Genomic DNA, 25,501 nt, shown 5'->3' on the forward strand with positions numbered 1-25,501 from the left:
CCAGTCAGCCATCTGTTCCTTATAAACTGTTCCATTTTCAGAGAAAGGAGGAAACCAATTCAGACAATTTTAGGAGATTTTGCTTCATAATTCTGTGGTATTTTAATTTTTATGTTCAAACTTTCTTTTTTGCTGGCTTGGTTTGCCTTTTTCCATATTTTTGAAACCTGCCTTTCACTGCAGTTTAGAAGAACAACTTCCAGTAGAGGGTGAAGGTGAAGGTAGCAGTGTAGGAAACTAAATCAACTAAACAAATGAGAAATGCACCTCTAAAAGCTGGCTCCAGTGCCTCAGTTCTTTGGCAATTACCGGAAAGTGCAGATATAAATTTTATTAAAGCACACATGAGTAGCAGTTTTTTTAGTAAAGATGGGGAAAAGAAAGGTAAATACGTATGACAGAAACTGAAAGAAAGAAGAAACTGTGCTTTCTTTGTCTAGTTTTAATACTATTTCAGCCTGCTCTCAGTAGGGTCCAAACTATATCTGAGCAAATGAATAGCTGATAGTGGCAGCTGAAACATCCAGTTTGCCAAAGGCACAGAAGAACAGTGGCTCAAAAAAAATCTGCCTTCACACTGTGATCCCTTAAGCTGCTTGCTGAGAATCATGAGAGTAGTCTTACAACTCTCCACCAGCCTCCAAGACCGGGCATCTCCTCAGGCCTGGTAGAGGAAAGCTGAAAAGTGGTCCTTTTTGAACTAGTCAAGTTTGCAGTCTTCTAATTACTTAATGGAGTCAAAGGTTCAGGGAACACTGATGTGATGGAGTCGCTGGAAACTACTGCAAACTGAGAAATGTGAAAATGCCAGAGATTTCCCACATCACATAGTTCAAGCAAGATTCTCACAGTCATCAAAAGAACCTGCAGTGGCTGATGAGATGAGCTCTTCCTTTTTTCCGAGCCACTCATAGTCATTTATATGTTTTAGTGGTATTTCATAGACAGCTTTGTAAAGTAAGACACGCAATGCGTTGTGTGACAAGGACAATCCAATATGATGTAACCATTTTGGTTCCTTTCCAGTCGCGGCCCTTATGGTCGGAATAGTGGATCCTCATCCTACAAGTCTGGAGCCAGCCCACCTGCTTCCCGTGAAAAGGACCATTTGTCAGCACTCTGCAGAAGTCAGCAGAATCCTGGTAACATCCATCAGAATTATGGGGTTTCTTCTCCCAGTAGCAGTAACTCAGGCTCCTACAAAGGAAGTGACACCAGCCCAATAATGAGGCAAGTGTTTATCTAATCGCCCCAGCGTTCAGTGCTCTGACTTACCTTCTCTGCACTGGAACACGCTGTCCAGATTGCTGAGCAAGTCATCTTGCTTCTCAGTGTAGGTGTGACTCTTCATCTGGATGGTTTGACAGTCAGCAGGATGCTCCAGCCTGTATTTTCCTACCACTGTAAAAGCTTTATTATTTCAGCACAGTGGAACTAGAGGTTACTCTCAGTCAGAGGCCTCTTGTGGTTGGTTTTCACTCCAAGACAATCTCTTTAATGTGGTTTCATGCCACCAGTTCTAACGTGGATTTACTTGTTCTTTCACTGAAGGGTCCTTTTAATTTGGTGAGAGTTGGGTGTGGTAGAATAGAAAATGTTATACACTCAGGCAGAAATTCATCCTGTTTAACTTTAGGCACCTGCCCAAGGAGTGCAGTTTCCTGAGCAGGAAAGAAAACAGATACCTGCCAGAAGATGCAGCAGTATTGCAGAGACTGAATTGCTGCCATTCTACTGCTCTCTCTTTCTCTGTCAGACTACTGAACAGTTCTAGCACAGTAAATACACACTTAAACCTGGATACGGTGAATCGAGGTTTCAGTTTGTTCAATTTCATAGCTCACATTTGGATCTAAACTCAGTTTTTCCAGTAGCTTACTTGGCCATGTCTTTAGCTGAGTGCTATTGCCAGTGGTGTGGCTGTCTGCTCTTCAATGCTCCACCCAGTTTAGATGAGGTGATGCCTGGACATTTCAAAGTTAAATAACTCTCGATATCATTGTGCTGCAGCCAATCACAATACATAGTAAATGCTTTGTGATGCCCACATATCAGCAGTTTCTTCAAGTACTTGACTTGGCAGAATGAGTCACTTGTGCTGACACTGAGAAGCCCCAGATGAATCAAGTGTAAACTCAGCTTTGTGTCGGTCAGTGTTGTGTTTTTTTTTTTTTTTAGCTAAGAGTGAAGAACCATAGGGGTGATGTTATGTGATGGCTTTTCTTTTTTTCTTTCCAGGCGATCGGGGAGATATTTGACTTGTGTTGATCACCACAGTGTTAAGTCACAAAATCCAGAGCAGTATTTGACTCCTCTGCAGCAGAAGGAAGTCACAGTACGGCATTTGAAAACAAAGCTGAAGGAATCTCAGAGCAAGCTCAAGGAAAGGTACATTTCATTTCAGAAAGAGGAGTTACAAAGATTTATTCAGGAGCTTTTGGGGATGAGAATCCTGAATGTTTTACAGATTTCTTGACCTTGTAAAGTTTCAACTAATAAATTTAGAATGTGATCAGTTTGGTTGTTTTAAGGTATTTCATGTTTCATAGTTTGCTCGGTAAACATGCACCATGCAGCGTATATATAAGCATGGCTCTTCTCCCTTCTTTGAAATTGCCTAATGAAATGTTTTCAAGGGATTTTTTTATCAGCCTGATTTAGAATCAAGACCTTTTATATATAAAAGTTTTGTCCCTGCAAATTCATATTACTTTAGTCTTCTATACTACCTCTGTCAGTGAAGTACGACTTCAAAATGTGCTCCTTCTTCTGTAATGAAAGAAAAGCTCTTGTACAAACCAGTGTGCCCACTTGTGTTTTTCTTGCTTATATTGAATTTTTCTGAAGAGCTCTTTGTATTGATGCTGAGAAGTGACAATGCATTATACAATGTGAACAAGTGACAGTGCATTTGAATGGCCTCGCAGGCTGAGTCCTGTGGAACCCACAGTCCTGAGGGGTACAGCCCGACCTCTGCATCTTTGAGGAGTGCAGCTTTCCTGCCGCGTCACATCAGCGTCAGCTCTGGCTGTACACACAGAGCTGCTCGCAGGCGCAGGCACTGCATGGCACGTGCTTCCCAGGAGGCCATTTCTCAGTTCCTGTGGGGCAAGGCAGTAGGAGAGGTGCAGGTTCTGTGCTGATGGAATCTAACCTACAGACCATCGCTTGCTCCTCAAGATGTCAGGGGTTGTAGCACGACCCCCAAGCTTGCCACAGGTCTGCTGACTGTGTGCGGAGGTCAGTGTCCTCAGTCAGCAACCAGTGAGTCTTGGCAGGCCACCTACAGCTCTCGGGAGTGGCAGCAGGTGGTGTCTGGAGGAATGTGCCTCCTCCCTGGAGCATCTCTGCAGCCATCCCAGTGCTGTGGAGCCTCTCCACTAGCTGGCACTAACTGACCAGTCAGAGAAGTATTACATTTTTCTCTTTCTCCAGGGAGACTGAAATAGAAGAGCTCAAAACTCAGCTAGGACGCATGAGGGAAGACTGGATTGAAGAAGAGTGTCATCGTGTGGAGGCACAGCTGGCCCTCAAGGAAGCGAAAAAGGAAATTAAACAACTCAAGCAGGTTATTGAAACCATGAAAAACAACTTGGCGGAGAAAGACAAAGGCATTCAGAAATATTTCATAGACATAAACATTCAAAACAAGAAACTGGAATCTCTGCTGCACAGCATGGAGATGGCTCAGAACGGCTCTCTGCGGGATGAGGATGTGTCTGACGCACCAGGGAAGCCACTGGCACTGTATGCCAAGCTGCCAGACACCCTCATCGCGGAGGAGCAAGCTTTGGAGGTTGATAGTGGGGTGCTTCTAAATGAGGATGTAGCTAATGGGAACGATTTGTTTCAAGAGACTTTCACCACTGCAGGTGCTGAGTTGGCTGATCCAGCTTTCTTCATCTCTGCTGTGGATCAAGAGATGCTTGAAAGCGTTCCTGATGAAGAACTGAGGTCTTCTAGGAAGGAAGAGAGGAGCGACATCGTGATGGTGGAACAGTCCGTCCAGACCGACGTGGTGCCATACAGCCTAAATGTGGAGCGGCTCATTCAGAACATCTTCGGATCTCAAGACGTCTCTCCTCTGAGCCCGCCTTCCTCACTGAAGGAATTGGGTGATTTTTCTTCTGGAAGCTTTAGTGATTCTGCTATAGTAGTGGACTTAACTCCAAGTGATCCAAACTCTGCTATCCTTTTGTCTCCTATGGAGTCTCCATGCAGAAAGGTGGATTATGGAGTTGATGAAAATCATGGCATGAAAGAACTTGATTTTACGGAAATGCGTGATGAAGTGTTTGGGTATGTAAATACTGCCTCTGAGACAGGAATAATGCAGAGGCACTGGAGTGGCAGTCTCCTTGTAGATCTCCTGGCTGTAGCAGCCCCCATTGTACCCACTGTCATGTGGGTATTTAGTACTCAGAGAGGAGGAGTAGATCCCATTTACAATATTGGAGCGTTGCTCCGTGGGTGCTGCCTGGTGGCCCTGCACTCATTGCGTCGTACACCCTTCAATATTAGAACCTAAATTCCGCTGTCACTGGGCAGCAATGGGCTGAGGTAGAGAGTGGGGGATGAGAGATACAAAAAGATATTGTATATTCTGGCAGAGTCCATTGTTTTGCTCTTGAATACTTGATTTGCACTATAAATTGGTTCAAAAACACATTCTTGTTTCCAAATGAAGAAAATTGAACCCTGTAGTTCCACAGGATGTTTTCAACTGACACAGCCCAGTACTGCTGCCTATAGTAGTCCTCCTGCTCCCAGTCACCAGGTCCCTGCCTCTGCTGGTGCTTTTCTCAGACCAGCACATCCACACAGTAACGAGGATAGGGGACAGCAGAGAGCTAGCACAGCTTTGTGGCTGTTTGCTGAGTGAGCCTTCATCTCCCTTTCCCTGTCCAGTTCACTGAGCAAATGCACAAACTCTGTGCTCTGCCTCACAGGCAGCATGAGGTGCATATGGGAACAAAAGGCCAGGGAAAGGTGGGATATTTCTGTAGGCAACAGTAACAAAACATTTGTGAAACTACAGTGTTAAGTAACATGGAGACTCGTTTCCACTAAGTGTATCACACATGTACTCTAAAAAGCATGCTAGCGCTTGCCATTTGTTGTCTGAAGCATCAATCCAATTTAAAGAAAAAAACTGTATTTCCCGACAGCTTCCAGCACATCCTTCATGCCTGTCTTGTGTAGTGCTCTTCTAAATCCTGCAATTGCTTGAGCATTCCACCAGTCTCGTGCGTATAAGGACTGTAACCACAATGTTCAGTTGTTGGGAGTCTTGAAACTGTTAGGACGATAAATATAGGCGTGGATACACTTTGAATTTTAATGTCGTTTTGGAGTCTTAATGTATTGGAACCTGATAGTCATTTGAACCCTGTGAAATACCATCTATGAATGTGTTGTGTTTTAACTTATTGTTTATTTAATTGCTTTATTGTAAATTACCTTTATAATCACAAATTCAGTAAAGCATGTTAGAAATGTTAAGAATCTGTGAGTGCTTCATTGTAGCGAAGCTGCTAAAAAATACTCCATTTCAGCTGAGACATCGCACATTCAGAGCAGGAGAGGCACCGCATCAGGGCGTAAGGAAGCCGTAGCATCCTGGAGAGAGCTTGATTGAAAAAAACCTGCTTCCAGCTCCAAGAGGAAGCACTGCACAGAGGGCTGTGCTAGGTCAGCAATGCAGCTGCTGCCCCCTCAGCCGCACCCACACCACACTGACAGAAGCAAGGGGCCTAATTATTAACTCAGTGCGATCCCAACTTGTAACTTCTCATCTCAGCCCTTCAAGAAGTGTATCAGGCTTCCTGGCATTTCACAGAAATCTAGAAGGCTTTGTGCAACATGGCCGAGAGCTGCGAAGTCCCAAGTACACACTGAGATGCACTGTGGCCCTCAAGCCATAAACTCTCCGTGCCCAAAACTTGAGATCTGTTCCTAAGAAGAGGTGACATCAGGTGGACATGGTGGAATTGGCTCCGTGCAAACTTCCAGCAATATCTCTAGCCACCGAAACCTTGCTGCCCCCTTGCTCTCACCTACAGCCAAGCAAGATTCCTCTGCAGTCCGGGCCAGAAGAGATCTCATGAGGCCTGATGGTACTGTGCATTGCTTTGCAGCTTTTGAGAGCTGGGCTGTTACCAGTAAGCCACAAAGAGAAGGAATGATGGGGCAGCACATAGCAAGTACTCAATGGCAGCAATCGCTTTTCTCTTTAATTAGGTATGACAAAAGGGCCAAAATTAATATTAATAGGCTTCCTTTTTCCATGAATTTCATACAAACGTGGCTTTCCATTATTCCTAAATGTCTCCTGTTGTGACTGAAAAAAACAATATGGAAAATGCTTTGGTCCTATTTCAAAATGTGAGGAAATGGAGCATCATATATTAGAGAAAGTGATCTTCATGTCCAGGAGAAACATTCACTGTGACTGCCCAGGTTCCTTTTGTAGCAAGAAGGTAACAGAGCAGCACAAACCTCTCTAATGTTTAAAATTCCAACAGCTTGAACTGATTTTCAACCACACTATGGCAGGCTCCATTTAGCAGCAGTGTTTTTTAGATGTGCTGTTTAAAAAACAGAGCTAACACTATAATAACATCAAAGTTGCTTCCAGCTTTTAAAAACACCTTGTGCAGTTCTGAGAAAGCATTCAGTTGCATTCAGGGAGAGGCTGCACAGCTCCCAACACACAGCAGGTAAAAACCTTGCTCTGATCTTTACCCAACATTCAGTTCTCTGCCATGGCGGAAGGAATCTGAGAAACACTGTTAACAGAACTACGAACTTCCACACTAGCTTTATTAATATGAAGACTTTTTTCCCCAATTACACTACCTATGCCATGAGTATGAAGTCTACATCTTTACTAGCTGTAGGAAGTAAAGCAGTGTGCTAGAAATGCAAAATTACCAACACAAATGAAATGAATTACTCCCCTATGCTCGCATCAGCCTTTGTAACAGATGAACAGAATGCACCACTGTCATACAGCAATGCCACTGCCTGCAGCCACTGCAGTGTTGTCAGTAGGCATGGCAGCACAGGAAGCTGCAAGAGACAAAAAGATGGGAAATCCAATTAAGAGCTCATCTATAACCCTTCCTCCACCAAAGCACACACTGCCAGGAGTACACTTAAGGTCATCCACAACAAGGTCTTCTCATCTGTCCAGGTCAGTATGATCTCTAATGGATAATTCTAAATGTATAAATACTTTTATTAAAAAAAAAAGAAAAAGCAGACACTCATATCAGGTAGGAAGCAAAAGATTATTTAAAACTGTTTAATTACATGTTTCAGGTAAGCACAGACAATACAGTAGATTCCCCACCACAGAATATTTACATTCTTTTCCCTCAGCTGGAGCTGTTCATTAAGAGTGTCTCTCAATCACTTTTGCTCAATCATGTTTGCTGCAAAGAAGGGTACTGGAATAGAATTATTGTAGGAAATTTCATTCCATCAAGGCATGATTTTGTATGGTTTTGGGTTTGTTTTTTTCCCTTGAAGAACTACCTATTAGTAGTTCAAGATATTTGGGGAGAATTCTGGCTTCCAAGATGACTTGAAGAATGCACTGAAACGAAGCAGCGACTTGAAGTCCTGGAAATACTTAAATTAATACCAGTATGCATGTTGTAGAAGTGGAATCCTTCCACCGATGCCTGGTTACTGTTAGGAGAGTTTTACACCAATTTTGTTCTGTTCCTTTTTCATTAACCTCTGGGCCTCTTTCTCCATTTTCTTTCGTTGTTGTTCTGCTGCTCTTTTTTCCCTTTCTGCTAACTTCTGTTGTCTGTAATTAGAGAAAAAATGAACTGCTGAAGGAGTCCTATTTTCAGCATAGTTAACAAATACATTATTATAACTAATAAAGAACAGAGCCTTAGTCAACTGTAGTTAGTCTCAGAAGAGTTAGTATTTCATCACACTGAAGTCCTTTTCTCAGGATAATCTACTCTTAGACAATAACATTTCTTCAAAATATTTTACAATCTAAAAGCAACTAAATTCTCAAAGATTAAGCAAATTAGTGCAAGTATCAGACTAGAACTAATTAGGAAGATCTGTCTAATAATGAAATTACCCATTTCTTTTCAAATTCAGATCAACATGATTCAACTCAGAACATGAAGTTTGTGCCTCGCCTTTTCGCCAGCAGAAGCACCTGCAGCCATCCTTTTTATACACAACTGCTATAGACGTCTTCCTTGTGATCAGATGAGGTTACTTAACATTCCCTTTCACATGCTCAGGATTTGTGTTGTGCTCTATTGTTCAATACAAATACAGCCTTTAAGGAAGTAGAAAATAATAAGAAAGTCTTCAGTTGTGTGTCTTTTTCAAGCAGTGATAAGAAATAATGCTAAACAGCAAATGTTACTAGCTGCCAGATCAGAGAATCTGAAGAAACGAGTTTCCAGTTTCTACTTCCCTTTCAAGAGGGAACACATTACTGAGTAGCACGGAGTCAACATTCTCCTTATTAGAGAAAAAAAAAAAATGGCCAAGCTGCTTGCAGAGTGACTTTACAATTAAAAAAAAAAAAAAAAAGAAGAATGAAAGCGTCATTCATTGGGAAAGAGTAAACTTCATAAAGATTTGATAAGAATAAAGAGCAACTAATTAAAAGAGAATGAAGAAATCTAATAGAATCATACAATAGAATTGCTCAGGATGGAAAACACCTTAAAGATCATTGAGTCCAACCATACTATCCTAATTCTAACAACCCTCTGCTAAATCATGTCCCTGAGCACCACATTCAAACAGTCTTTAAACACATTCAGGGATGGTGACTCAACCACCTATTCCAACCTTTCAGTAAAGAAGTTTCTCTTGATATCCAACCTAAACTTACCCTGGTGCAACTTGAGGCCATTTCCCCTTATCCTGTCACCTGTCATCAGTGAGAAGAGACCAACCCCACATCACAGGAAGCACCTTTCAGATATTGGAAAGCAGTAAGGTTTCCCCTCAGCCCCCTCTCCCCCAGACTGAACAGCCCCCGTTCCTTAGACAGATACAGCAGCAAGGAGTTTACTTTCAAATCTGCTAGCTGCACACATGCATTCAACCGTGTAAAACAGAAAAGTTAAAGCTGGCTGCACTGAGATAACCTGCTTCAGTAGATTTTCAGTTACAGACAAACTGAGCACACAACTTCAAACAAAGACTACATATTATTTTTGTGTTTGACAGTGGTAGGAGGAGAGGGACTGCTATTAAATTAACTGACAGAAGTTCTCCTATTCTCTAATAAACTGCTCTGCTGCCATGGAAGAAGCTTGTAATTTACAGCAAGATCTACACCTCCCAGTCAGAAGGGAAGAGTCACATAGATATAGTGAAGTTCCATAGAGCCACATGAAATGCTAAGCAATTCTTCTATGCAATTGCTGTTGCAAAGTAAAGAGAGTCAAGCAGGCAGTGTCTTCTTCCCCACCACATGATCTGCACAAGGCAGAACACTACACAGATTCCTGTGTGAGGTTTCCATGCCCTCTGCTGGCTGAGTAATTTTACTAGACTTTAATAAAGTCCAGATGAGTAGAGAGCTTCTGCTGGAGGTGATACAGAGTCACCAAAAATAAATACATGCAGCATACCACACAGTGATCACCTTTCCTCTGCTCTGCCACTTGGCCATTATTCTCTGAACTCTATTCCAAACTTTCAACATGAAGTTACCACCTCTCAGGATCATCTCAATAGAAAGCCTATGACAAACTACAGATCATTTTGTAGATCAAGACTCAGTCTCTTAGCATTAAGAATAGACTCCAGATCGCTTCTTTACTACAGTCTGTTGAAAAATAGAGCCAGGGCTGTCATGTTCTAAAGTTATGTGTTAAAACTCTGGATGTTAATTACACCACAGATGTCTACTGCAAGACAGACTGTAAATCCAGAAGGTATTTCCTACCAATCTTGCTAAAAATCAGCCAGCATTTTCCTCAATTAAAGAAAAACACTAACTCAGCGTGTTGTGAATAGAACAACAGTTTTCTTCACACAGCTGGGATGAACTCACACAGTCATCAGCTGTATTGAGGCAGCCATTCATCGCAGGCCAAGAGATATGCAAAACACACAGTTCTAAGCATACTCTATTTACCTGAAATATTTGACACCTATACTTCCCTGCTAAAGCAAGTAAAGCTCAATACTGTTCAGTGGGGCAGAGTAGGAAGTCTGGAAGTTCACAACTTGAGCCGAAGCCTTTCAGTTGTAAAAATATGTCAGGCTCAAATCTTTACAACAGTTTCTATCAAGTAAGATGAGAAATTTGAAAAACAGAGTCAGGGGAAAATGCCACTGCTATTCCCACATAAGTGGTCCCTCTCACTCTGTATTCTAGAGCATGAACATGACCATAGCAAACAATACGCCTTTGGCCATCCCATGAAAATCGACTACGCAGACCATTATCACTCCAGAAATACACTGACACATGCACATACTAGATTATTAGCAGCAGGTAAATTCTCTAGGACAAGTCTGTGCCTGGGAAAGCTTAATCACTTGTTTCTAATAGTCTTAAAAACAGATCTTAATGGAACGCGGCAAGATTTCACTAAAATACAATGCAGCCTCTGCAGACAGCAGAAGTTATTTCATTTCCCAGTCCCACTGTCTTTCATTGGCTATGTCTGGTGCACCACTGCCTCAGTGGACTGTGCTTTTGATACTAAAGATCTTACTGAGCCTGCCACTTTTCCTGACAAGAAAGGCAGTCCTTGGAAGACAAACAACCCAACAAAATCCATCATCACATAACTTCCACTATTACATCACTATATATTAAAGCTTGAAATAAAACAGAGAAACAGAAGTCACTGCCAATTCAAAACATTGTGTGCAATTAGCTTAAATTCAGTCTGTATCTTGTTACCATTCGTACTCTTTCAACTTCTTAAAAGGGAAAAGCAAACAGAAGAAAACAGATAAGGTATTCACACTAGTTTTGTAAGACACAGAGAACTAGAAAAGCACTATCACAAACAAACCTGCACTTGATTCTTCAACATTAAAAAAGTTTATGTGGTGCTACACAATTTTCAGTTACCTAAGAACTTCTTCCGCCTGCCAGGCAGCATCTTCCTCTTCTTCCCAGGCATTAGTATTTTCTTGCCAAGTATCCAAATCTCCCAATTCAGGCTGAAACAAAACAAGAAAAGCTCTAACAACATGGACAAAAAGGTAGAAAAAGCACTTATTTTTAACCTTGATGCTTCAGACTTCCAGAAATATATGAGATACCTTCGGTTATCACGAATTTGTTATTCCCTGTTCTAAAACTGATGTTTTTTTTGCCTTTATATTGTTAGCAGAAATCTTTAGATTCTATTGCTGGTGAACAAAGGAAAGAAGGAAGCACTACAGTGCATTTTTAGGAAGGAGAAGACAAGTTAAGCAGATGGCATTAAGGACTTCTGGGAGTTGCATAGACAAACCAACACGTATATCCACATTTGTCCATTATCCTCAGAACGATGTTTTTCTTCAACAAAGTCCTGTCCTGAATTATTTTCATTATGACAATCCAAGAAAGCAGTATGACCATTCTGTACTGCTTTCTGCCTGGATCTTTCATCCAGTGTGTTAAACAGAACACTGTTAAAGAAGGCAGAAGAAAGCAAGCATTTCCCTCTAGATGTTGTTTGTTAAGGAGTAAAATTAGAAGACTTTCCAAAGACAAACTCTACAGAAGGAGAAGGGAGAAGGAGAAGGTTAAAAATCGGTACAAGATTATAAAGCTAAGATAACCCAGAGGCTTTCTAGAAAAAAAAAAACTCTACTCTTTCACTAGGAACTTACTGTGTGAAGTCCAAAAAATGCATAGTCCATTGGTTTAGAGGATTTGCTAGTAAACAGGCACTTTAAAACTTCCTACTTTTTAACCATTGGTCTGTTAAGCTTCACAACAGAGAAAGTTAGTTAAAATTAGATCAACCACTTCATTAGTTTGAATCAAATACTCAATGTAAAAAGCATTTATTTTATTCCACAACTATTCCTTTTGCTCCCCACAACACAGAATATTCTTAGACAGTCATTTACCTGTCAAATAACAGATAAATATTTTGAGTGCACTTACAGACTGGTGAATAAAAGGAATATCTTGTGTAGCTGCTAATCTGCTAGAGAATCCTGCGTTTCCTTCCGGAACTCCAAAAGTTAAAGGCTCTCGTTTTTTAATAACTATCTGGAGAACAACAACAAAAAAGAAAAAAAAAAAGAGATAGGTCAAAGATTCCCTGGAGACCATACAGGTCTGTGCCTATGAAAGCAGTGCCATACAACACTGCACTGCCTCAAATCTGCTCAGGTTCTGGAAGCTGTACAGCTGAATCAACTTGCAAGCAGGAGAAGCAAAATGCACAAGACACAAGAATTCCCTCCTCCACCCAATAGCTGTTACTTAAGTCACATGAAAACAGATTGTATTAAAACACAGAAGGGGCACAAAACAAGATCCAATTAGCACATCTCATCAGTATTCATGAGCTAGTAATTACATTAGACACTCCTTGGAAAAATCCCATTTTCATGATTGGTCAAAGTGAGATAGTACACTTGGGGGTAGCACTGAACAACTAAACTGATTTAGAACACAAGCTATCTCAGGTTCATCAACAGCACTGCTGTGCAGACAACCTAAGCTTCAACAGTCAAAATGCAACTTGCTATCCTATCAACTGGTAAAGCTCTGTACTAATTTGGCAGAAAAATGAGCACTAATGCTCCTCTTGAAAGGTATGCTAACAAGTTTAACATGGCTGCTAAGTTCACATTTCCCTTATCTGTTTTGACCTCAAGACATGCACTTACCCACAGGTATGAGTGTGTGCACAGTAAAAGAAATTGAGATCTATGTCTTCTGGAAGCAGTGCAGAGGTAAAGTAGGCCAAATGAAACAAGTGGGTAAGTGTCATCTCCAGTTCATAGAAGCTCAGGAGAATCAAAGTCAGAAGGGACCTAGGAGGTCTCTAGTCCAACATCCTGCTCAAAGCGTCATTAGCTCTGGTTTATGCAGTTGAGTTATGAAAACCTACACAGAAAGAGGCTGTACATCCTCTCTGGGCAGCTTGATCTGGTGCAAAAGTTTTTCAGTCAACTCAAAGACCTGTATGTACCTAACTAGATTTCAATACAGAAACAAAACAGAAAAGTTCATAGTGTGGATGCTATTGTGGAGACACTCTTCAGACTTGCTTCCATAACAAAATCTGATCTTTGAAGAGCAAACTATTTTGAAATATCAGCTCCCTAATACCATTTGCTTCAATAACTGACAAAACAACCACTAGTTTCTGAAACAGCAGTTACCATGCCAAACATCAGTATGAGCAGGACACAGAATGTCTCTTTTGAAATAACTTTAAGGTATGGAAGGTAGCTTAGTGCAGGGGTTCTGGCTTCAGAACTAGAAGTGATTTGAGGGTTTTCACCTTTATACTTCCTGTAACACTCACACTATGAAGTTCATAATAAATTTCCAAGAACATTATAACAGAAGATGTAAACACAAACTAGAATCTCATCTGAGTCAGAATCAGCATTTTAAGTGGATGGGTTAAATTACTATCCTCATTTCAACAAGGCAACACAATTTTGCCTGCAGTACTGTATGTAGGCTGCCAATTTACTGATAGCCTATCTTAAAGCCCTCAGTAAGTACAGTTGAAAGCTCTATACCTACTTTTTGAGTTTTTCTTATAGTTGGTGCCATATCTTTAAAATAATCGGGTTCCATTTGTTCCACAGCATTTTGCTGAGCTGCCACGTTACCATTGCCACCTTCAATCTTCACACTGGTAGGTGCATCTTCATCCCATGAAGACCAGTCTTCTACTTCTGGCTGGAGAAGTGAACAGTAAAAGTTAATGTTATTTGCAAGTAAAAACTTGTCTTGTTGTATCTTGCTAAGACAGTAGAACTGGCATAACAGACAATCACTTAAAGTGATAAGTCACCTACCACTGAAGCAATTACCTGTTTGGGAACAGATGAATAATCCACTGTTGTTGGCAAAGTTATTTGGTCTCCACTTAACTTTCGCCCTCTTCCAGACCTGAAAGAAAAATGTAGGATTCCTCCAAGCTCTGAAAACATGAGCACTAAGTTTAAAAAAAAAAAAAAAAAAAAAAAGGGGAGTCTGAGAACAGCACTACTGCAGTCATGGCTAAAACATTAAGTGCTTAAACTATCCTAGTATTAACTGCTAGTCAGAGACTGCTAAACAAAGGAATTTCATTCCTAAAGTTGTGTTCACATGAATATCAAAGTGCAATATACTGTTCATATTTCTTTAAGAATTGCTTCTCCTTTGTTTCCATGACTGTTTGAAAAGGGACATATTTAATCAGTTATTTGCATATAGTTGGTTATAATTTTTAGATTGTCAGTGCTTAAGAAGCAAATACTACAGCTCTAGATTACCATTTCCACTGGAAGCTGAGAAATATTTCTACTGATCTGTGTTTAACAAACTGCTTGCTGAGTTGCTTTATTTAAAGCCCCTCTCAAGCCCTTTTTCCTTCAGAATCCAAATAAAGATAGCAAAATATTATACAAGTCAACAGCTTCTGTTCAATACATTTATTTCAAGAACATTCTTTCAGCAATAGTTTTTTAGCAATTGTATTAGGTAATTTTAATTGAAAATTAACACTAATGCATTGCTAATAAATGCAGATATTTACTTAATGGCAACACTCAAAGATCACAGTAACACCCAAAATATTCTTAGCTGACATTTGCTACATTTTAAAACCTTATAACACAAGAGAATGAAATTCAGACCCTGAAAGTGCAAACTCCTGTAACAAGATGGTCATGGAAGAGTGAAGATGTGATTACTGCTACTATTGCAGCGAAGCTAACATTTGGAGATCAAAACCATAGTTTTTACTATTATAGAACATTCCACCATCATGTCAGAAGAGCTGAATTGCATGTAATTGCTCTACTGTATACTGGTGAGTTATAAGACTATCATTTTTCCTACTTTAGGCCCAACAGAATCTTCCATAGGAAAGATCAGATGCTATTACCAAATCTTCACTTGATATAATTAACTCTAGCCCATTTAGAAACTGTTATTTTAAGCTGACATAGGTTAGGAGTAAAGACAGGCTGAAACATAAAGGTTTCCTCAAGAGGACACCAGCATAATTTCATCTACCAAAGTTCCTGAAAATCTTTACAGTAATACAACAGAAACAAAGAGCACAATAACACTATCCAATAGAGCAAGTTCTCAGCTACAGAATACTAATTTTCAGCACAGTCACCATCATTAGCTGTGCTTTTTCATCAACAATGAACAACACCGTGCATGCCACACTTATAAAAACCTGTACCAGTGGAGGTGACCCACTCTCACTGCTGAAATGCATCATCCACCACCTCACTGTGCTCACAACCTCTCTTTGGCCCCCATAAGTGTTCAGGATGTGCTAAAGAATGTCAATGGGTGCCTCTTCTATGCCTGGGAGAATTCAGTGTCACACCTTTGCTCTAAATGCACTTGCACGTCAGACACCACTTTGTCAGTGCCCCTCTGCTGCCATTTGTCACAGAGCAACAACATGTAGTGGCATATTGGTGGCAAGGTTCAGACTCTACTGCTGTACTACCAACATCCACCCCTGACATCGTGGGTCAAGATAATGAAGTAAGAGGCATTACTTTCAGAGCAGCCCCCATAACCACTTTAAGTCTTCAGTCTTTGAGACGGAAGCTCACAGACATCTAGCAGACTTAAAGTCTCCCCTATGTTAAGAAATCAAAACAAATACAGAACAGAAAAGCAGTGACCAACTGTACAACAACCAAGACAGAGTACAATCTAATTTTGTGCTATGTAGTTTGCACACAGATTCAATCCCTGAGCAGGTTCCTAACAAAAATATTACTTTGGCAACTAAATTTCAACACATCATTTCCAGATGATGCCCTTGGAAAAAATGATGTCTTCATACAAATGGTAATACACTACTGCAGTGTAAACAGCAATGCATTTTTCTGTTTAATTTTTCCTTTGGCCTCTTTGCCTTTATATATGCAAATACATAAGATCTGTTTTAATCTTCTCCAATAGATACATGACCAAAGGAAAAACAAAACCCCCTCAAACACACCAGGAACATCTGATTCTTAGGCTGAGTTGATTCTGTTGTGTCTATAGGAAACACAAGTCTGGAAACATCCTCCTTTAAACTTGTACAACATGCCTTTCTTTAATAGTCTTCTAAGCCAGCACTTCAGCTGATGCAACTCCTTACTGAAATGATCCAGAAGTCAAGCTAATAACTCCAACTAGTGGTTCATAACACCAATCTAGCAAAAGTTATAACACTGACAAGGATGAAGAGGGAAGAAGCAACTTCTGTTGTGCAACACAGGAAACAGTATGCCACACACAGCAGCACCGAAGGAGGCTACATATCCCCAGTCCTTCTCGGAAGGGCACACCATGCTTATAGGAACATAATTTTTCATTCCCAATCACTTCCTCACCTGCTCGTTTCAATTTTTACAATCATTCAGAAGTTGGAAAAGAAAAAAGTAACTGTCATTGCCTCCCAAGCAACATTAGACAGATCCTGATTAGTGCTCTGAAGGTCAAATGTCTCAACATTTCTTGGTTTTGTTTACCCTTACTACCCAGCAGCATCGATGTTTGTCCACAGCATGAAATAACTTGAGATCTTAAACAGAATAAAATTTCATCTTATATTTTATTTATACCTATTATTTGCTAGGAACAAAGGTTTAAAGCATTTCATTAAAAAGAAAAATCTAAAAAGTTGCCAAGCACAATGCGTAGGTTTGATGACTAGAAAGATGAAGAATCTCTGAAAGCACTTGCTAAAATTAAGAACTAATTTAAAACTATGCAATTCAAATAGGTACAAGCTCATATCCATCTAATTAAAATGCACATTTCATTCAATCACATTTACTGGTTATCAGGTATATCCATAAGCAGGGATGCATTATAAGAAAACAGGATTTATTGAACTATGCTCCAGAGCTGACATTAAAATGGAAAATTATCTGTGGTTAATGGACTGAAACAACTTGATCCACTTACATGCATATGTGAACATTTCAAATTTTTCATTCTTTCAACTAATTGTTACTAAGAGTTCTGCTGTCTTTCATTCCCAATCACTTCCTCACCTGCTCATTTCAATTATTACAATCATCCAGAAGTTGGGAAAGAAAAAAGTACTGTCATTACATCTGCTAAACAATTATTTGCTGCTACTGTGTTCAGTAAAGGTCCATATACTGTAGCAGCTCAGTTGGCTGCTATTTTTGAGTGTTTGAAAACTTGAAAGGCCAGTGTTCTTGATTCACTTTAGAGTTCAAATTACAAAGCTAACTTCTCTGAAGTCATATGCAGCATTAAAATCTATCTTCCTAGAACTTCAAGAGGGTTCCTATTGAACCCTTCATAACTATTAATCTTGATTATTGTTTTAATGCTTCTAGACACTACACTTCTGCATTCATGAGTTTACAACTCAGAAGAATACTACGTGGTTTTGCTTACTGTTGTAAGGCATAAAGCATTTTCACAAAGAAAACGGAGGGAATAAAAAAATTCTTTTGAACTTTAAACACTGCCCTCTGAACATCTGAATGAATCTTTAACAGGCAGAAGAACCCAGAAATCTCAATAAAATGTTTCTTGTCAAAGCAGGAAAAGAATCAGCTACATTTCATTATAATGAAAGCCCACTGACTGATGACCAGGTGGATGCTGCCATTAACTGAACTATTATAAAACAAAATACCACTCACTGAATACTTTTTAAAAGCTGGAGGACAATTTTCATTCATTTGACACAGGACAGCATTAATAAGCAATTTTTAAACCCTGTCACTCCTATTCAGAAAACGTTAATCATTAGAGCTAACATAACACAAAACACACTGACTCATAACTGCACTACACAGACTCTTAAGTTCCAAAGGAATATGCAGATTAAAGAATGAATTTGACTTATTTTCTATGTCTGAATTAGTAGCAAAATCAGAATTAGGAAAAGAGGTGTGTGTGCTCTAGGGAGAAGGAAAGAAGAGAAAGAATCTGTAATTAAAACAGAAAAGGTAACCAAATTAAGCCACCAAATTAAGTTTACCTGCATATTAACTTTTTAATAAAAGAAAGCAGAGCTGCCAGGCAAGTACAGATTTTAAAGAGCCGAAACTGTGTTATGGCCATGGTGAGAAACCCTTCCTGCAAAAGAAAAAAAAAAAAAAAGTTAGATGTAGCACATCATACACCCTTACACAGTCCTTCAAGCCATTTCCTTAGTTGCTCATAAACGGGGCATTCTGTGAAGTTACATTACTGCCAAATAAGGGAAAAGGTTTCTGGAACAGATTCTGTCTCCTATCTGGACGTGTCAATTATATAGATAACACAAGCACATAATGAACACAGTCTTTAAACAAATTGCAGGCAATGATAGGTAAAGATACAATTACAGATATTTTTGAAGGAGAAGCACTTGCTGTCAATGGCAGTGATTGTACAGCTGATGTACTTTAGACACTAACAATGCAAGAAGAATTATGACCAGTAAAAAGCTCACACTTCCTTAACCAAGTCTTGCCTACATAAATAAAAGATGAATAGGAAATCAACATTGAGTGAAAACCCAGAGCTGATGGCTTAAATTTTACAGTTATTTTAATTGGAGATGTGTGACGAGACCAAACACTATTTTAGCTACCAGTGTCATTGAAAAACTCATCAGAAGTGACAGATTCTGTTCATCCCACATGCACTACAGCACAAGTTAATCTCCCAGATTCATCAGTGACCCTATGCCGAACCAGATCATGCTAGGAAACTCAGATAAGCAAAAACTGACCTTTGGCTGGAACCACTTATTCTGGCTGCTATTTTTAAGTGTCAAATTGACAATCTAGATAATTTAAACTCATCATACTGCATTTATTTCAATAGATCCCCTCAAGCACAAGCACAATGCAAACAAGTTAGAATAATATGCAAGGATCCCTTAAATAATATTCAAGGATTCTCTTTCTCTCTTTTAAAAGTGAACATTTCAGAGCAAGAAAGAAGAGATTAGGCTTCACAAACAGTTTTTAATTATATACAGCTACAGTTGTAACAACATTTTCTCTTGCAAATTTAACATACCTCCTGGTGAGTAGAGAAGGCAGCCTGTGACATTTTCCTCAGGCCATGAGTATTCCATGGAAGAACAGCTTGATTTCAAATATGCTATGGCATTTAAATCACTTTTATTATTCCAGGCTTTATGTTAGGAAGAGTCAGGAAGGTGGATCATTAGGTAGGCTGCTCCAATATTGCCCTGAGGATTTTATTAAAAAGTACATAATGGTTTTGTGAGCTACACAGAGCTTAGATTTACTTTATTGGTGCTCATTTGCTAGGTGTCTTAACTAGTACTAAACACTGTAGTAATATGGTACATACAGCACAGAGAAGGAATTATTGCTGCTGAAAAATTATACAGGGTTGCTACCAAATAAATGGGCCCTTTTACTGTAGAACAGAAGGCTGAAGCATCTGAGTAACCACTAAATTACAGGCCATACTACCAAGCCGTAGCTCAGAAAAAAGTTGACTGCTGACAAGAATTAGTCATCATAAATCAATGCATTTTTCCCAGAGCATTTCTACTCATGAATGAACAGGCTTCCAATATCACCCACATGTCTGTTCAGCAGGATACCACAGCGATCATCAGCTGTGCTGAATGAGCAGGAGACACAACCATGTGCTGCCTTCATGTCTGAGCTGCATTTCACTTCAACTATGGCAGCACCAAGCCCTTCAAGACAGAAAGTACCATTTGCCTTCCTCTTCTCTAAACTTTAATTGCAGCTGCCCCAGTTAAATCCCGCAACACTGGAAGTTATCAGACTCCCAGTTTTGGCAACAAGAAGGAAGAACTAGACACAGCGATTTCATTCAACTTTAAAAAGTACTTTCATCAATGTGTGTAGACTTTATATGGCTAATTAAGATATGAAGTGGTATATATGAATTAATTACAGCTATATGTCAAAAGCTATGTAAAATGATTCTTAAACCAACCACTTGGTTACAGATTAGGACAAGTAGAGCATTACACCCAGGCATCTAAAATAGCACTTAGGGCATCTGCATTATTGTTCTAAGCACTGCCTAAAATTAAAAGAGCAATCATTTCATATTCAGACACAACCGAACAAACACAAAGGTACAAAGAATCTTTGTATTTTCTGAGCTTGGTGCAAACTGAATACATCTGATACAATGACATTAGACTCATAAGTAAAACAAAAGTGTTCATTCTTTCTGCTGTCAGTCTTACTCCAGTACTGGAAAGATAGAAAGCCACGTACAGCACAAAGAAAGAACACAGACTGGCAGCACTCCAGCAAGAATCCTGGAACATTTCTTAATAGACGGAGGCAGAGGTAAAACACTGAACTAAAATTCAGAAGATCTGGTTGAGTTGTCAGCCTGACACAGCTTTGTGCATTTCACACCTCACGCTTCAGCTTCCCATTGGTAAAATGGGATAGAGCTTTCCTCCTCCCATTATCAAGATTGCTTCTGATGTGTAACATTTAGAAGGCTTACTGGTAACTGAACTTCTGAGCTCCAATAAAAAAAGATATTAATTAAACCATGAATCCTAATTAATATTAGCAGCCAGTGCAACAGTTTTGTAGAAGTTCCCCAATTTAGCAGGAGTTTGACTCATATAGCTCATGCTGCCTTCTACTGGTAAAAAGTTACAGCAACTGTTCACATGGAAGGCGTGCACTGAAAAGATTTAACCATGGTAGCAAGACGTTAAACACATTAGAGGCAAGTCAGAAGCACAGGGCAACTAATCCCTGAAAACAGTTTATGGATCCATAAAACTAATACAGTGAAGGGAGAGAAAGCCCAGAAATTTACTCAACTGAAACATTTCTACATCACCTATTGCTTTCAGCACAGGCAGCACTGACAGCAGCCAGGAGGCTGCCTGCAGCATGGCACACACAGCCCAGCCATTAGGCAACCAAAGCACAGTAAACAAGTTTCTCATCGGCCATCACTATAAAACAAGCACCTTGTTGCTTGCAGTAGCATTTCCTCTTTTATACCTACTTACACACACGAATACTACTTAAACCAGGCACGTCCAAGCTGTGGGCTATGGGCTGCCTGCAGCCCAGCACCACTCACACTGCAGCAGCCCCCTGCTCACATTATCATGGCGGCAGCTCTTCCCACCAGAGCCAGGCCCTCAGCACCAATGGAACACTGGTGAGCCAGGAACACACCTGGGCTGGAACTGGGACACAGGGCACAGCACTAACTCAAGTGATGGCAAATAAATTTATGGCTTTTGACACACTGGCTAAGCACAGTACTGTGAACAGCAAAAAAACATGCAGCTGTGCCTTCTGTTTTGGTAGAGGAGTTCGAGAACAGGTTTCAAGATGGCCAGAATGGGAGTTATCATTGCTTTGTGAGTAGATTGCGCTTTCTTTCATATCAGCTCATCTGTGACTCTGGAATGAAGACAGCTTGGAAACAGCAGCATTTACTTGCACTAAATACAGATAATTAGCCAAGGGAAAGAGTCTAAACTAAATTAAAAATAACTTCACTGAAACCGAACGTTTCCTCCACCAACTGCATAACCTCATGAATAACCACAAAAAAAACTTCACCCTCCTTAAGCAAAACACAACCATTTCCTCATACAAAAGACTAACATGCCCTTGAGTGCTCACAGGTGTCAGTATCAAAACAAGGGCATCACAGAACCAGAATGCTTTCAGTAAAACAACCAACCAGTAGAAATCAAATAAGCACCACATGATTTGTGCAGCTTCAGTGGCAAGGATAGTACCTCTAAAAGCCCATGTTGTATAAAATCTTAAACAGTATCACCACACCAGTCCAAAGATGATCAAGTAGGTTTACAGGGAGAAGGAATCTCAAGATTTGTAGACAGAACTTAAAAAAACAAAGTTTATTTTCAAGCACAAAGGCCTCCTCCAAACTGTGTAAAGTACGAGATGCACAGTGTATTTTTTAAAAAAGGCATTCAGTCAGGTACTGAAAGTCACTACCAGGATCTGCATTTCAGAGAGTAACCATGACCCTGTAACCTATTGAAGAGGTTCCACTCCTCTCTTCCAGGCCAATTTTTTTTTTTTTTAATTGCTTTATACAGAAACATAATATTAGGAACACCAACGCAGAAGGGAAAACAATGACTTTACCTTTTCAGATAAATTGATTGATTATATGGCAACATGACTCAATCTTGTAGCCATGCTACTATGGCAATAGAGAGAGAAGCAGAAACCAAAGAAAAAAAAACAAACAGGAAGTATCTCCTCTATCTGCCTACATACAGTTAGAGGGCTGTCCCCAAGAAACTGCAGTTTTAACACTGATATTCTATCTTCCAGTGCAAGCACACCAAACATGAAATTACAGGGAATCTAGGAGAGATTAATATGCCTATGATTAATAGAAGTGAGACAATCATCCAAGGTATTCAAACCCAAGAAGATATTTCAAGACTACCAGGAGCTGCAGAGGATACTAAAGCTAAATTTTATCTCTCTAATTTGAGACAGAAAACCAGAATGTGTTAGCCATTCCTAAACTATTCCTAGACAATGTTAAAAGAGCAGAGCTTATACTTTTCTCTTTTTAGACCTACAACTCCTAGAGCAATAGAGCCTCTATAGTAATACCACCTCATTTCAACTCTTCCTCTCCAAGAATCCGAGTATAGTTTCTATCATGTTAATATCAACTCCTGAAGATTTCAGCTCCTGTTTTTAAGGCAAGATTAACTAAACTAGAAATATGCATCTGCTAACTAGTCAGTCAAATTCATTATCTGTATATGCTACTGTCCTCTGAAAAAACAGCACACAGAACACAAAGATGGAAGCTGTACAATCCCATGATACTACACCATAACTGCTCAGACTTGAAGTCTTAGACACAATGCACTACTTCACGTAAACCCCTTCACAGCACTACAGTTCTCAGACCACAGTTCAAGAGACCCCAGTTCTACTCCAGTTTTCATTGGTCACCCTGGACGTCAGTTACCCACATCTACACTGAACGCCAGAAATCATTGATTAACACACTCTTCTTGTTAGTGCCACAATGCCATCTTGTAACACCTGTTGCCTCAGCAAGCACCAAATATTTACAATCAAGATACACTACAGGACAAGATCAGGCTTGAAGAAACCTTCACACAGCTCACTGCTATTTCCAGCATATCCACAAGTATAAAGCACCAGCCATGTTGTTTCTCATCAGACACCCAACTGAGGCATCACAAACTCACGTCCAGAAGTGACCACCTATCCCACAGATCAAACCAGGGCCAAGCTTTTCCCGGAGCCAGCAGAGAAACCAGATGGGAGCAATTAACTTCTGTGTGTCTTTCAAAGATGTGCTGCCCTTTGAAGCCATACTACACTACAACTTTTACATTCATTTTTACATGAGTTGTCAGCCAGCAGAAATAAAAGAAAACTTCAGCCTAGGCATCTCCACGCACTGGAGTTGCAATGAAAAAAGATGTGAACCGCACAGATGTGCCAGGACGCTTCCCTTCCTGCTAACGTCTGCCAATTCCCACAGCCCTCACGTCGCTCCCGGCCCGCGGCACACCCCGCGCAGCGCCGTCCCGACTCCAGCAGGCAGGCGCACGGGCGGCCGCGGGGCCCGCGTTCCCCAGGCCCAGCCGGGCAGACCGTCGCCGGACAAGGCCCGGAGCCAGGACGTCGGGGCGCTGAAAGGCGTTATTTAGGAAGGACCGAGAGAGCCGGCCCCGCGGCGGGAAGGCCCCCAGGCCGGGCCCTCCGGCACCGAGGCGGAAGCGGGCACCCGGCGGTGAAGGAAGCTCCCCGCTCACCTGCCCCGGCGGGGAGGGCTCTCCGGGAGGCGCGGAGCGCCAGGGGCCGAGGCGGCCGCTCCCGCAGCCTCCGGCCGCCCTTCATTCAAAGCTCGGCACGCAGCGCTGCGCCGCCGCCTCCCGCGCCGCCATGTCGGCCTCCTGTCACCCGGGCGACGAAGCCGCCCCTTCCGGCCGCGCCGCTTCCCCTCGCCCCGCCAACCAGCGCCGTCGGGCTCGCTCTGCTAAGGGGGGCCGGGTTGACGTGGCCGCTCAGCGGCGGCCCGGAGGAAAAGAGTTGAACTGCCCCGTGCCGCAGTCTCGCCGGCGGCCTGTCTGCCTTGATCCTAGTGCCGCAGCGGCTGCGCGGCCCCTGGGGAATTTGAGCTTTTATCGCTTCGGGGAACTGCGATAAATAAATGCGGCGTTTTCTTTATTTAGTTCACTTAGAGGTGGAATGAGAGGAGAACACATCAAAACTGTCCCCCCTCCGTTCTTGCGATTTTTTAATTTGGCTACTTGCAAAAGCGTTCTTTGGGATGGGAAAGATTCAAAGTTAAGAAGTAATGTTATGAATCACTGAAGCAAGGTTTGCATGGCAGAAACACCATTCAATCAAAAAGAAAAAAATAGGGGCTTTGATGTCGAATGTGGTGATATTTAGTTGGCATCTAATCGGATCACAGCTACTGTACCACTCTAGTGAAAACTCAGATAATAAATAACAGCATCTTTAAAAGCCAGCAAAACAAGGGGATCTACCAGGAAACGATGAAGCAAAGCACGCTTGTTAGAGGAAGCACTGCACCTCTTCCAGTCTTCGGGTCATTGGTTAAAACATCTCAGTTCCTCATTCTGTTGAGTGTCTTTCCTACTTTCCTGCTTGCTAATACCTGTAAGGTTTCAAAACAGAATCATAGAATCATTAAAGTTGAAAAAGACCTCTAAGGTCATCTTGTCTAAGCATCAACCCATCACTACCATGCCCACTAACCCATGCCCCTCAGTGTCTCCTTGTTTCTTAAACATCCCCAGAGACAGTGTCTCCACCACCTCCTCACCAGCCTGCTCCTCACCACTTTTTCTGAGACAAAATGTTTCCAAACACTCAATCTGAACCTCCCCTGGTACAACTTAAGGCCATTCCCTCTCATCCTATCGCTGTTACCCGGGAAGAGAAGCTGACCTCCACCTCACTGCATTCTCCATTCTGGTCATTAGAGAGATTGATAAGGTCTTCCCTGAGCCTCCTCTTCTCCAAAGCAAACAATCTCAGTTCCTTCAGACACTCTTAAGACTTGTTCTCCAGACCCTTCACCAGCTTTGTTCAGACTCCTCTGCAGGTTTTACTTTGCATGGAGTAAATCAAGACTAGGCCAAAGAAGAAATATCACAGGGGACTGGGAGGGTGCGTGCTGCAATCTATTTTAAACCACTCGGTAAAATGATGAAGTTATTTTCAAACACATCCTTCACCAATAAATGTTAAGTTTTCATACTCAGCGAGGAACAGCTTCTAAAGAAGAACTTGACAA

At 41.0% G+C, this 25,501-nt stretch overlaps 2 protein-coding genes across 4 annotated transcripts in view; one reads left to right on the top strand and one right to left on the bottom strand.

Moving 5' to 3' along the window:
• The window catches only part of SYBU (syntabulin), a 42,406-nt gene extending 36,946 nt beyond the window's left edge, over positions 1-5,460 (top strand). The window contains exons 5-7 of the mRNA XM_042839707.1: positions 1,027-1,230; positions 2,239-2,388; positions 3,436-5,460. Coding sequence (XP_042695641.1) covers positions 1,027-1,230; positions 2,239-2,388; positions 3,436-4,528 — 1,447 coding nt within the window. The 3' untranslated portion in view covers positions 4,529-5,460. The remainder of the gene's footprint in view (positions 1-1,026; positions 1,231-2,238; positions 2,389-3,435) is intronic.
• A 1,832-nt stretch (positions 5,461-7,292) lies between these two features.
• Positions 7,293-24,087, bottom strand: EBAG9 (estrogen receptor binding site associated antigen 9). 3 transcript variants are annotated; one of them, XM_042839917.1, is made up of 8 exons: positions 23,988-24,070; positions 19,217-19,391; positions 18,186-18,283; positions 14,023-14,101; positions 13,730-13,888; positions 12,125-12,232; positions 11,093-11,184; positions 7,293-7,819 (listed from the first exon to the last, which is right to left on the bottom strand). In XM_042839917.1, exons 2-8 carry the CDS (start codon positions 19,247-19,249, stop codon positions 7,699-7,701), a joined length of 690 nt encoding a protein of 229 aa, XP_042695851.1. In that variant the 5' UTR covers positions 19,250-19,391; positions 23,988-24,070; the 3' UTR covers positions 7,293-7,698. The 3 variants fall into 3 exon arrangements, with proteins under 3 accessions (XP_042695851.1, XP_042695853.1, XP_042695852.1); XM_042839919.1 differs by lacking the exon at positions 19,217-19,391 and having other exon boundaries at positions 23,988-24,087; XM_042839918.1 differs by lacking the exon at positions 23,988-24,070 and having other exon boundaries at positions 19,217-22,411.
• Between the last annotated feature and the right edge of the window lie 1,414 nt (positions 24,088-25,501).

This window comes from Centrocercus urophasianus, unplaced genomic scaffold (genome assembly GCF_019232065.1).
Source record: "Centrocercus urophasianus isolate 14NV4802_14NV808 unplaced genomic scaffold, USGS_Curo_1.0 seq_11, whole genome shotgun sequence".
Taxonomy (NCBI): domain Eukaryota; kingdom Metazoa; phylum Chordata; class Aves; order Galliformes; family Phasianidae; genus Centrocercus; species Centrocercus urophasianus.